Source organism: Peromyscus leucopus, chromosome 1 (assembly GCF_004664715.2).
Source record: "Peromyscus leucopus breed LL Stock chromosome 1, UCI_PerLeu_2.1, whole genome shotgun sequence".
Classification (NCBI taxonomy): Eukaryota; Metazoa; Chordata; class Mammalia; order Rodentia; family Cricetidae; genus Peromyscus; species Peromyscus leucopus.
The window spans coordinates 112,966,578-112,981,018 of record NC_051063.1 but is presented as its reverse complement, the minus strand read 5'-3'; the positions used below and the strand labels follow the sequence as shown (position 1 = coordinate 112,981,018).

Genomic DNA, 14,441 nt, shown 5'->3' with positions numbered 1-14,441 from the left:
TCTTGGACTAGAATTTGTGCATGATTTATAAACCTAATGTCCTACCCACTGTACTTTGTTTCTTGCCTATCTCAGCTTCTCACCAAAATATTTATCACTATCATAAAGCAAAAATGAATTAGAATGAAAAAAGTGTGTAATTATGAATTATGTTGTCTGGGGCAACATCCGTGTCTAGGGTTGGAATATATTTGAATAGAGGGAAATGAAAGAGGGAGTAAATCCAACATTTGAAGACATATTTCTTAAAGTATAATTATTTTATGGTGTGGTAGGTCTAGCAAGGCACCTATCCTGCCACTTTGGATGAGAACCACCATGTCTTTGTTTGCATGCCAGGCATTATAAGCAATAAGAACTTCAATGATTCTGAAACATTTCCTGAGGCCATGGAGTATGAACTCACCCTGAATGAGACCAGATTTAACTATATATTTGGAAGACCGGAAGAAATATGAAATCAAATAGAGTGGCATGTTTAGAGAACAATATAAAAGGAATAAGTCCAAATTTAGATTTCACACATAATGTTACTTCTTCAATGAAAACTGTTTGTCAGACAAATATGAATAAGTCGCTGTTGTTATTTTATATGGATTAAGTAAGCCTTGATGAATTGAGGCGTGAGAAAAAAAACACTGACAAGTTTGATTTGGGAAGGGTAACCTTCCTTTGTCTCGGGGTGGAGTAGAGAGTGGCTCATTAATAGGCACCAGAAAAGCCAGGTAGGAAGCTGCTATAGTAACTGAATCCAGGGGGAAGGGACAGCACCCGTCTCATGAAAGTTGACATGCTGTCCTCCTGTCCATGGCCAGAAATTTAGAGTAGGCAGAATCAGCAGTGTCCAGTTCTGTGTTTCTCTCTCTCTTTGAAATTCCCATTCGATGCCTCTTTTCTTTGTGATACTCATTAAGCTGCCTGGCTTGAGATTTGTTACTGGCAGCTCTGCTCCTCCAGGAAAGAGCCAAAAGACCAATCACTGTGCTGAAATAGCAATTTCTTCCCCCGTTGTGGAAAGCTGTGATGTTTCCCAGATGACAGCTGCAGCGACTCCTGGAAGCATTTTACATAAGGGAAATGAAGTGGCAAATAGAGAGGGAGAAACAGTCCATTCACTGTAGAATATGGCGTCTATGCATAATAATTGCAGTTACTCTCACCCAGAGTGAGAGGGGAGAGCAGAGTCCTATTTTGAAAATCGAGAACAAAGTGACTGAATTGGCTAATGCTGAAGGAAAGGAGCCAGAAACAGTCTAGAACATAAAGTACATGCTGGAAAATGGTTTACATGTGCACAGCTTCCTAGAGTGTGCCGCTCTGGTCTCCTGGTCCAGGTTTCCTTTGAGATTTATTCCAAAGAGTGAAAAGTTGCAAAATGAACTGAGTGGCTGCATAATCAGAACGCAAAACTTTCATCATAATTGTTTAATATTCATAAGATTGAAAACTTCTATTCATTTTGGAATTGACGTGAGCCAAGCAGATTACTCCTTCAAAACCTAGAGTATGGACAGAATAGCCAAATTCATCATGAACTTAAGCGTTTGAATCTTCTAGACCTGCTTAGTTAGAAACTATAGGAGGCAGGGAGTATGACTCAATGTTAGAGTGCACATTCATGTATGCAAGGTTCTAGGTTTGATCTCCTAGCTTCTTCTATCCACTCAAATAAAGACCTCCAGTATATCTCAGCAACTGTGGCCTAATAAGCTCTCCAAGTGACTCCGATTAGCTTTTGAGAACCATTGACCTACATTTTGTTCATCATTCATCTTGCTTTTGATGTTTGTCCATATGATCCTTGACTCCACTGAGGGTTACATGACATTAGTTCTTAAATAAGTCATTAAAAAGTTTTTTTTGACCCAGGCATAGTGTCACACACCTTTAATCCCAGCACTCAGGAGGCAGAGGCAGGATGATCTCTGAGTTCAAGGCCAGCCTGGTCTACAGAGCAAGATTCAGGACAGGCACCAAAGCTTCACAGAGAAACCCTGTCTTGAAAAAAAAAATAAGCAAATAAAATAAAATGAAATATATTCTTGGGCCTGGAGAGATGGCTTAGTTAATGGTAAGACCACTGGCTACTCCTCCAGAGGACCCAGTACCAACATGGCCACTAAAAATTGTCTGAATACCAGTTCCAGGGGATCTGGCACCTTCACACAGACATACATGCAGGCAAAATACCAATGCACATAAAAATAAGTAAGTCTTCTTTTTTAAATCTCAACAGAGAACTAATAATTTCTTGAATATCAGTTTCAAGTGATGCCTCATCATGTGAGAGGTTGTTTCATTGTTAAATAAAAAAGTTAGATGTGTTTCTGCAGACAGATGTTAGTGATTAAATGGACTTTGGTTCTTAATATATTTGATTGAAGAAAATACATCAGAATTGCAAAAGGAAATTCCAGAGAACTATTAAAATCATTTTTTTTAACTGGGTGGCTGATTCTGTCCCACAAGATGAAATTGCTCCAGACAAAACTACAGACTTACATCTGAAATAGCAAACACTGAGTGAAACTGTCAGTTCTAGTAGTAGAGTGAAAAGGAAGTCTGTATGCAAACAGCTTTCTTATACAATGGCTCAGAAATATCATAGGAGAGTGAACTTTTTGCTGGGTGGATGCATTACTTGAGCTTGAAACTAGCGATACATTGATGTGCCTTAAACTGAAGGGGTGACTTTACTCACAAAGGTTATCTGCAGTTAAACAGATTCATTTTAAATAGCCGAGGCCCTCTGGCCAGATTCTATTTCAAGCAACTGAGGGGAAGGGAAGTTGAATGTCCTAGTTCCCTAGCTTGACATTCTTTCCTTTTAAGTATTTCAATGTAGATTCATCATCTGTTTTTATTTTAATGTTAAAGCAAACAACTCTAAATTTATTGTATTAGCATAGAGATAGATAAAGCCAGTTGGAAATCATGCCCCGTCCTTACCAACAGTGAATGACCTTACCGTTGATATCCCTCTATTTATAAAATGAAGATCAATATTTCATGAACTAAAGTGAAAGAAAGGAGTGGAGAGACCAGACTAACAGAGCCCTGATGACAATTTTAAATTTCTACCAGATTCACTTTTAAACAAATCACTCTCAGTGTGTCTTACCTACTTATCAGTGATGTTCATACCTCCAGTGTTGCATATATCTACATCTGTTAACTGTCTGCAGGATCCTCTCCCCAACCATGACCATGCTTCCTCTTTTCCTATGGGAATATGAAATCCAAAGAGATGGGTGTCTTTCTATTCAGACCTCCTCTTTGCTAATCTTGTGTTCTATGCACCTTATTAAAGCTGCCTAGTTCACCTATGTATTCAGGAACAACCATGTGAGTTAGGCTGTGTTTTGTTTATACTTGTAACTAACAATTAAAGCTTTCACTGTACACAAAAGGAAATAATTAGTAGAGTTTGAATGGGTGTAGCCCTCAATTTTTTTTTCTACAGCTCACTTCAAGAAAAATAGTGGTCAAGATATGATTAGTATTCTGAACATGAGGTAATGGTAAACTGTGTTTTTTCATTATCATGAGATGGCAAAATTACCCACTCTCAAAGGACCAGCTGCTCCAGGGTGGCTGGCATCCCTGATGCATGCCTACATTCTCAAAACTATTTTAATTAGTAGTTTTCCGGAATTTTTTGTTTTGTTTTGTTAGAGAGGAAATGTATGTGTAAACCTATTAAAGCCATTCCATCTGTTCTGATGAAATAACATCACTACATCTTAGTGAAATCTTCCACTTCAGGATTTTAAGGCTGCTGTGTATTCTCATAAAGGCAAGGGGTGCAATAACAGCTTCTTAAACAGACATATAAAGAATTATGGGGAAAAATACACTTAAAAATCCTCCCCATGCTTTTATATAATATGTCCATGATAAACTTATATTTTAAATTGATAGTCACCATATACATAAAATGGTCCATCACATTAGATATATATTTTTTAACAAGAAGGCTTGAAGGATCCAGGTATAATTTGGTACTAGAGTACTTGACAAGCATGCATGAAGACCTAGACTTGCCCAGTCAACACTGCAAGAATAAATAAATAGAAAAGTAGTAGGTAAGTAAGTAGGTGGATAGAATATAGATGATGATGATCATGGGAATGATGATGATGTTAGATAAGTGACTGAATAGATAGAATGATAGATAGATGATAAATAGATGGATAGATAGGTAGATAGATAGATAGATAGATAGATAGATAGATAGGATACATAGACATATAGTCTTTAGAACAAACACAGTCTATGCCCAATCTGCCGATAGAAGGGCTTAACTACTTATATTAGTACAAATTACATTGATTTCCACAATGGACTTCAGTCTTATTCCACAAAACCATGAAAAAAATCCATTATTAAAAATATTATGTCAATATATACTGCACTATCAGTACATTTATTAGTAATTTATTATATGCTAAGATCTATGGAAAGGCTTATATGTATCTTGTCTAGTTTATTCTTCCCTAAAACAGTCATAATAGATATTATAATTATTAAAGAATGTGAAAATAAAAATAATAAAAAATTATTAGAGAGATGAAGAAAATTACCTCTATGTATCAACTTAGAAGATGGAAATCCAACAATTGAATTTTAGTTGTTGTTTTTTCATATTCAGCAAATATTTGCTAAACAATATATTTCCTGAACAAAATCAGACATTGGAAGAGGGAAGTAGAAAGTTGGTACCAACCACATTTGCCTTTCCATGGCACTTTGAAGAGAAGGGCTTCAAAGATAACAAAGAGGACCCAAGAATGTTAGGCAGGAGATTGTGGAAGTCATCCAGGCAAGAGGTGGTGCTGACTTCAACCAGGGGGTAGCAGGGAAGATGAACAAACCTCAACAGCCACTAGATTTGCTCTGTAAATTGATCTGAATATATAGTGATGGAGGGAAGAAGGGGTCAGAGAAGAACAGTGGCTCACTTTTGACTTAGAGCAACAAAGTAACCTGAGATAGGGAATATTAAAATGGAAGGGCAGAGTGAGGAAATCTTTCTAGCTAGAAACCTGTGCTCTTAGCCATTATTCATGTTATCACTAATCATTATCATAAAAATAAACTACTGGAAAGGAAGTCAAATTATGCCTTCCTGTGTGAAGACTAAAACAATTCAAGCATTACATAATTCTTAGTTTTTAAAGTAAATGTCTTAGGCAGGATTATCTGAGGATCTTGTCAAGCTTCATTAAGTCTAAGCTTCAATATTTATAATATTGAGATGAATTCCAGGGAAAAGATATTTAAAAATAATTCAAAAAGCTAAACACATTGAGATGACTGTTTCATGTTTTTTTCCTTCTTCCTACATAGTTATATTTTTGAGAATTTCTACAATTATTGCATAACACTTTTGTATCTAGTGAGTTAAGAATTTTGCAAAGTGAAAGGATAAAATTACATCTGTTGTGTCTATATAGTCTACCATAATAACTTCTGAGAAGACTTTAGACCTTAATTTTCAGTCTAACCAATTATGACAGTAAAAATAATGATGTCATTGACAGATTTCTTAAAATGCATATCCTTCTAACTATGCCATATGCCACTCAATTCAAGTCATACTACTGTAGTACAGTCTAAGATGGAAACTGGCTAGCCTAGTGATCATTGTGTGGAATGTTAGGCACTCAAGGAGCTTGAGCATGACTTGATTTCTTGTACTGTAAGTAAGAAACCTTTCAAATTTGAGTGTTTTCAAATCTCTTCCATTCTTGCCCCCTTGTTAAGGTTAGATAGTAATAATGGATTTTTCACTCCAGGTCCCTGGCTACTGCTGAACCTTGCCTCTTCCTCTCTTGCAGGGTCAATGATTGTATCTTGCGGGTGAACGAGGTTGATGTGTCAGAGGTTTCCCACAGTAAAGCAGTGGAGGCCCTCAAAGAAGCGGGGTCTATTGTGCGGCTGTATGTGCGTAGAAGACGACCCATTTTGGAGACTGTCGTGGAAATCAAGCTTTTCAAAGGGCCGAAAGGTAAAAGAAAAAAAATAAAAGACTTTTACTGAGGCACAAATGTCAAAAATGTTTGTCTAAAATTTACTCTATAACCCACCTACAATGACCTTTAATTCTCTGATGTTCATTGCTTATCTCAGCAGACTTGACACTACAAGATAGTAGTTTTTACAGATGGTTGAAGAAACCAGAACTCTACACAAACTCACATAAGGAGAGTGTATAATTATGTAGGGAATACCATAAATGATAATAACAACCACCACTTAATATTTTCTATGATTTTTTAACTGACAGGCTCGTTATAACTTGGCGAGCTCATTATAATTTTCTAACATTTCAGATGTGCATGGTAAATTATTTCATATAACCAGATATTAATATAAGTAACAAAGATAATCTTTGGTGGGGCTGCAGGGATTGCTTAATAGTAAGGAGAGCTTGCTGCTCTTACAGAGGACGTGAGTTCAATTCCCAGCACCCATGTCAAATGACTCGTATCTCCAGCTACAAGGGATCTCAGACCCTCTTTTGCCCTCCATGCCCACCCACCCACATGTGCCATTCACTTACATAGACACATACACATACAAAATTAAACCTTAAGACACAACTTTTTTATCTTTACTGATACAAAATTATATTTTATAATGTGATTTCTTTTGACTTTGTACTGTGTTGTAACCAATAAGTCTTGTATTGGTCTTAGCTTGGGACAGACAAAACAAGTTAAGCTTGCCTTTTAAATGTTCACAGATGTCTAGGTGCTCTTTTGCTTGCTCCAAGAAACTGGGTAAACAGTGATATTGAATCATTATATGAATTTCATTTAGAACACTAACATTAACACTACTCGCATGGTATTTCAGATGCTTCAGAAAAATTTAATAATTAGCTTAATACATTAAATATTTTAGATTATGACTGGGTAATAATTAGACTCTTCATAAAGCATTTTCTTTTTTATGATCTATTTAATGTCTAATGTTAAATATGTGATTGAAAAAATAAGCATGTCACCTTCTCTATGGGACAGTATTAAGTGGTATTTGCCAGCTTGGACACAAGAATCAGACAAACTCATTAAAAGCCTAGTTCAGCCATTTACTGGTGGAATGACTTTCATTAAATCTATGTAATTAATGGAATGAAACATTTTTTAAGAGCTTGCACATAGTAGGAAGAAGCATAGACCAAAGATCAGAGCTTAGAGGTTGAACCCCAGCTCTGCCCTTCACAGCTGTTAGACTTTGGCTAGAAATGTTTCACTCTCTTGGCCTTGATTTTCTCACCTACAGAACACAAGTGAAAACAAGGCTTGTTCTTGGAGACATTATGATGATTCATTGAGACAGTTCACATATTTGGAATAAATCCTGGTGCAAACTCAGGAAATATTAGCTGTGCATGCAGATTATTTGAAGTATTTTTCTTAACCAAATGTGGTAGCGGTTTCTTAGCAATATAATGAAAATACTTAGAGGTCCCTCATGACTTAAGTGCAGGTGCATCAGAATTCAAGAATGAACATACCCTCTCCATTTACTAAATAACACTGGAAGTTTGCCTTTTAAAGCCAAACAAACAGAACATAGATTTTTTCTATTAAAAAATATATTGTATATATAAATAACGTGTATATTTATACAAGTCAGCTAACAGCAATTATTCATCATTTCCCTAAGCAAAGGCTAATTTAAGCCCTCAGGAAAATGTTGCCTTTCTCTTACTGGCTTCCTGCTCTGAGTCACTGAATGACCTCCAGCTGCTCAGCAAAACACCTAATGGCTACAGGGAGCTGATGACCCAAATTCCTTAATTTTACCAGGAACATGTCTGTTGGATCTTTATTCTGACATTGGGCCCCCTCCAGCTCTTTTCCTCCATACTGAACCATTTTCTTCTTTGAGCCTGTCGTGGGGCAAGAATGTCTTTGTGACATGGAGGAGGGAAATAGGCAGTGAGGGCTAATTAACATGGTAGGTGGGCAGTAACCCAGTGAACATTTGCAGTATATGGAAATGGTCTCCTGAGCCAATGAAATCCTTGGAAGAACTTTCTGTCCAGAAAGCTGGCTCTATGGAGCCTACTGGGAAGTGTGCTGAGTCAGTCATACTTTTTGTACTGGGATCTTTTTGTATAGGTCTGATGGGGATTTGTTTCTCTATACAAAGCCTTTTGATTAACAAGGAAAGAAAGTGTTCCAGTCATTGTTTGAATTCCAGATGCCTCTCCCAGTGCCTGAGTCTCATGAAGTGCAGAATTAGAGAAACAAATAATTAGGTTCTATACTATATCTGAAGAGTGCCTTCAACACTTTAGTATGTTATAATTCTTATTTTTAGAATTGCAGTATTCCTGAAAGAAATTTCTACCGTGATTAATTTGTATCATGGAAACTCTAATGTAATATAAAGGATGGAGATGAATCAGTCTTGTTCCTTAGAAGTTCTAATAGAAAAGATGACTCTAAAGTCAACCTATTTAATGATGTTTTCAAGGCAAAATGACATTGGTTCTAGGATAGAGCTTGAGCCATGAATTTAATGGGGAGATGGGGTAGCTGTGTGATTTATCTTAGCCAGAAGAGTCAAAGCACTCCAGAGAACTGGAAACATTCCACTTTCCATGTGCACACAGTTCCCTGTCTGGTCCTCTTTGACTACATAATAGTCCAATGGTAAGCATCAATATTCTAGCCAGTTAGATGTATTCAACTAAGTGTGTTTAACATACAGCTATCTTGCTATACAGTAACCTTCAATGATTCAACAAATACTTACTAAATATTTCCTGTGATATGACATAGATAGATGGGGATTCCCAAAGAGAAGAGGTGGCTCTTGCTCTCAAGAAAATTATAGTCAGATAAGGAAAACATCTATAATAGAAACTGGGAAAACTAAGAATGAATATAAGGTATTGAGGGAAAACAGATCAGAAAATATGCCAAAGGAGACAAAAACTACCCAAACTAACTCTTGAATTATAAATTAAATTGGCAATATAGCAAGGTAGGAGAGCATTCCAGGTACAAATGAAAGTATGGCAACCCAAATATAGGAAAGATCTTTATATTGTCTAGTAGTCAAGTAGTAGGACAAAGGGTGGCATGAGTCCATATGGATGAGGTAAGAAGCCAGATCATGCTTTGCTGTTTTAATAATATTTAAGAGTTTAAAAGTTTAGAATTATATAAATGCAGGGGGAAATATTGTACAAATTTTAAACATGGGATGGATAGGATAAGATCCATCATTTTCATTTTTTTATTGTTATTATTTTCTAGACAGGGTTTCCTATATAGCTCTGGCTGTCCTGGAACTCACTCTGTAGACCAGGCTAGCCTTGAACTCAGAGATCTGCTTGCCTCTGCCTCCTGAGTGCTGGTATTAAGGGCATGTGCCTCCACCACCAGGCATATTCATCATCTTTTGGAACTCATTCTGGCTGCTATAAAGAAAATAAATTGAAAGGGCAAGAATGAGAGCAGAGCTCAGTTAAACACGCTTGGGGGAGAAAATGGTAAAAACAAAGTTGAGTTGTATGTTGGAGACATGTTAAATACACATAATTGAATATAGCTAATTGGTTAGAATAGTGGTGCCATTGGACATCTGTGTGATCAAAGAGGACCAGATAATGAATTTCATGCACACAGAATGTTTCCCTTTCTCTGGAATATTTTGATTCTTCTGGCTAAGATGAATCACACAGTCCTCCGCCCCCTTATTTGTAAACTGTATGTGGGAGGCTCTGCAGATCAGGCCCAATTTTCTAAATGGAATGCTGTATGTCAAATGAGGAAGACTACAGAGAAAACTGTAGAAATGTGATTAGGTATTCACTTGGGACCTTTTGGAAGTCCATTGTGCATTTCTAATAAAATGTAAAAATGCCTTAGTCAACATGAAAAATTCCTCTTATATTATGGTTAGAGATTTAGTCACTGAAGGCATCTGGGGTATCTACGTGTCAGTTGTCAGTAATCCTATGTAGAAAGTAATGATTAAGCAGATCTATTTAGGTTTGCCAAGAAATCAAAAGTTAAAGAAAGAAAATCTGCATGTGTAGGGGGTGTTCCAAGGAAAGATTTTTTATAACTTTTTTTAATTAAGAAATTTTTTATTCATTTTGCCTACCAACCACAGATTCCCCCTCTCATCACTCCTCCCACTCCCCTCCACACCTTCCCTCAGTCCACCCCCCATCGCCTCCTCAGAAAAGATAAAGCCCCCCCATGGGGAATTAGCAAAGCCTGGTACAATCAGTTGAGGCAGGCCCAAGCCCCTCCCCCTGCATCAAGGCTGTGCAAGGTGTCCTACCATTCGTAATGGGCTCCAAAAAACCAGCTTATGCACCAGGGATATTCCCACTGCCAGGGGCGCCTTAAACAGACCAAGCAACACAACTATCTCACTTATGAAGAGGGTCAAGGCAAGATTTATAATAAAAGCCCTCTAGTGGCTTTCCCAGGAACTCCTCTTAGTATAAATAAATCAAAGAAGTCTGTCATTAAACACACATCAAGATCATTGGCCAGTGTGGCCCACCCTAAACAGACTTTAAGCTCTATAAAAAGTTATGTGGCACAGTTTGGTTGTGCTGAATTAAATAAGACCATCTCCATGCATGTGCATAATATACTTTGGGCCCACCCCCATACTCCACTCCTCTCTCCTTCCTTACCCCTTACATTTGTCCCCTTTGCTCTCAGAGACAGTTTTGATTCTACTATTATATCAAATGTATGTGTGATTTGATGTGTCTGCATAAAGCCTCGAACTCAAAAATGAAGGAAAATATGATGTTTGTCTTGACTTAATTCACTTAATATGGCTATTTTCAGTTTCACCCATGTTTCTGCAAATGTCATGACTGTTCATACATTTAATTTCTTTTCTCCATTTATCTTTTGATAAACACCTATGTTGAGTCCCTAACTCGTCACTTTGAACAGTACTTCAGTGGACACTGATGTATGTGCAAGTATCTCTGATGTGCTGACTTGGAATCCTTTGACTAAATATCCAGGAGTGTTGAGCTGGGTCAACAAGATAAGTCTGTCTTTTTGTTTGTGAGGAACCTAATGGTTTTTACTAACTACTCTTGTGAATGAATCCCTTAAGGCATAGTCAGAAAATTGAATATGTCAGTGTTAGAGTTTTATTAATATCTAAGTATAGATTTATTTTAGGCAATTATTAGCTAAAAACTGGTAGTATAAGCTCATCTATCTACTTAAAAATATCGGTATTTTTTCTACCATTACTTTTATAATTGGGTGTATATGTGTGTGCATGGTGTGTGCATATGTTCAGTGCATGTCTATATGTGCGTGGAAACTAGAGATGAACATAAGTGTCTTCCTTGTCTACTCTCCACCTTATGCTTTGAGACAGGATCTCTCACTAAACATGCATGTCACTAGTTTGGTGAAGCAGACTGGCATATAAGCTTCAAGGATCCTCCTTTGCGTAAGCCCCAACCTTCTATGCTGGGGCTGCAGCTGCCTACACACCATGCCTGTCTTTGTGCATGGGATCTATGGTTCCAAACTTAGGTCCTCCTGCCTAAGACACAGGTACTTTACTGACTAAGCTGTGTTCCCAACTCCTATAAGTTATTTTAAATATAGTCTATTTTTATTTCTTTACAAATGCCATCTTTTCCTGCAGTTATTGAGTAGTGTATGAGCACAAAGTGAAAATGCAGTAACATTTGTAGACAGTTGTACAAGAAATAATTATAACTACCTAACATCCCATCAGATTAACAGTTACTGTGTACAGAACACAATCATTAAAGAAGTCACAAATATTAAGGAAATTCATGGGCATCTTTAAGTTGCCATGGGTTATAAAACAAGTGCTTGGACCTCTTAGCTTCACTTTCCTCATCTGAAAAATAATAATTTGATAACCTAATAATATTCTTTTCAGGATAAGAATTAAAAATTCTTAGTAATGTTTGTAATAGTTCATTGTTAACATAATTGGCAAAAAGTTCAGTAAAGAAAACCATTAGTGAACTCACATTTTTGCTTTTAAAATAACACCCATGGTATTTCATGTGTTCTAATCTTTAGTCTTTTGGCAGCAATATTTGTTGATTGAGTATTATTCATTTAATATTCCCCAATTGAAAGCAAAGCCACTATATGTTTGTTTTCTGCATGTATCCACACATGGATCTGTATGGATAGTGCCTTGTGTAATATATATGATATGCATTTCTTTACAACTAAGTTTTCTATCTAGTTTAAAACAAATTCATTTTTATCCAAACTAAGTTAAAACTGCCTTGTGACACTATACTTTATAAAAATGTTCAGTAATGTTTATGAATATATTTCTCCTTTGGTTCTTTATTTCCATACACTTAGTTTATGGAAATATATCCCTAAATATATTGAAAACTGACAGCATGTTGTCTCCTTCACACCAGCTTCCATTTATGTTAATGGATGCCTCTGTCATCCAAAGTCAAAAGCTCAAAGTCAATTGATTTTGGCTCCCTTTGCTTTGATGTTTTTATCAAATCATCTGCCATAACCTATGAAAGCAATTTATGGTATAACCAGTCTACTCTTTAAAATTATTATGAAGTTTACATCTCTATGAAATCTTCTCTGACCTACTACAATAGACACCCTTGCCAATCTCTTTATTTCTACATCTTTAACCTAGGGGCCAGCCTTTGAAAAACACATAGCTTTATTAATGGTTCCTTCTTGCTCAGAAATGTCCATTGACTCTTTATTGTCTCTAGGCAAGAATCTAATTTTTTCACTACACTGTCTTGTGCCTTCTGTGGTCTCCCTCTCCTCCAGCCATAGATTTTGGTTTTACCCTTTGCTGGCTTATTTCACCCTTCTTCTATCTTCTGATCCTTCTGCCTCTGACCCTTTTCTCATCCCTGTACCACCTTTGGAACACCTTCTTTTTCCATTTTGACCACTATCAGCAACTTCTCCCCAAGAGCCACTTGAGCGAAGCCTTATCCACAAAACTATGGATAGTTTTCCCAATCAGAAGCAATCTTCTTGTAAAGGACTTCGTTCTTTCCTTTTCTTATCATCCTTTTGTTGCCAGGCCTTCCGAAAGCCCATGATATATAAGAAAGATGGGTCCCAACAGATAAATTAGGGAAATAAGCAAGTTGCTAACTCTAACAACTAACATAGTCTTTTCCCCAGCCTAGACTGTTTTGGAAGGGCTTAGCAAAGTCTTTAAAGGAAACTAAAAGATAAGGAGAGTTGGTGCCCAAACTCCGGGTAGTACATGGTAGGAACTGGGATAGAGAGATGGGACAGGAGTCAAGACCATAACTGAAGTGTGGCAAGAGGAAAACAGAATAGTTGAGGTATGAGGCTGTGCAGGAACCCCTGAATAGGAGAGAGCCTTCATTCCAACACTCTGGTACTCATACAAAGTTTTCCTATGCCCAGACTGAAGCAAAGCAGTGTTTGAAGCCTCTCACATGTTGCCTGATAGCGCACTGGGTCCAAAACTAATTTCTACATTTAAGAGGAATTTTTCTCCTTAGTGAAATTTTTCCTCAGTAAGATTTTTTCATAGTGTTCTTTCATGACAGATTTATAATCCAGCATAGTTAAATATCAACTGGGCACACAAAAATAGCACATAGAGCAGACACAGAACTTACTGGGCATCTAACTGAAACACATTTTGCCAGCTTTAGCGTTTTATGTAACACTTCCTTTGTTGTTGTTTTCTGATATAGTCTGACTCTTCTCTCGGCCCCTACTTTCTTTCTCTCTGAAACCAACACGGCCAAAATGAATGATGTGAGCATGGAATTTTTTGAAATTGTTCATTTTTCAAGTTGATTATCTTTATAGCTTAATATTTGGGGTAGAGGCCAAGAGTCTGCTCTTTTCAGCACATAGTACATGTACCATGAACAAAGATTTTGACTGAAAATTAAATCAAATGTCCTTAACCCTTGTACAGAGACTGCATGTATTACAATTATTTTCCTTTCCTATCACTATCACTCTGCTAGCAATACTGCATAACAAGTTGAACTGATTGTTACCCAATTTGAGTGTTGAGTATAGAAAAGTTTGGAGTGGTCCATAATTCAATTGTTTATGGTCATTGTGCATATCACCAGGAGAAACCAGGCACAAAGCTTATCTGCTGGTTTGGTTGCTTGAAGCCATCATACATTCTTTCCATTTTTTTTTTTCACCATAGGGAAGATTAAAAGGTACATTCATTTTCTAATGCATGTGCAAATGTGTCTCTGAATTCACAGCTCCATTTTCTTTTTCAAGATTGCATTCTGGGTTCTGAGTTCCAAGTGGTAGGTGGACCTGTTTTTCTGTGAAGGGCCATTCTGAACAAAAGTTTGACTATTAGTAAGCACAAATGGTAATTTTCACTTTAGCATGAGGTCCCAAAGCACTGTATTTTCTCTTTAG

At 36.9% G+C, this 14,441-nt stretch overlaps 1 protein-coding gene across 23 annotated transcripts in view; it reads left to right on the top strand.

Moving 5' to 3' along the window:
* Dlg2 (discs large MAGUK scaffold protein 2) overlaps window positions 1-14,441 on the top strand; it is a 1,876,145-nt gene that overhangs the window by 1,353,091 nt on the left and 508,613 nt on the right. For all 23 annotated transcript variants that reach the window (XM_037207364.1, XM_037206918.1, XM_037206903.1 and 20 more), the window contains one exon: window positions 5,841-6,010. In XM_037207364.1, coding sequence (XP_037063259.1) covers window positions 5,841-6,010 — 170 coding nt within the window. The remainder of the gene's footprint in view (window positions 1-5,840; window positions 6,011-14,441) is intronic.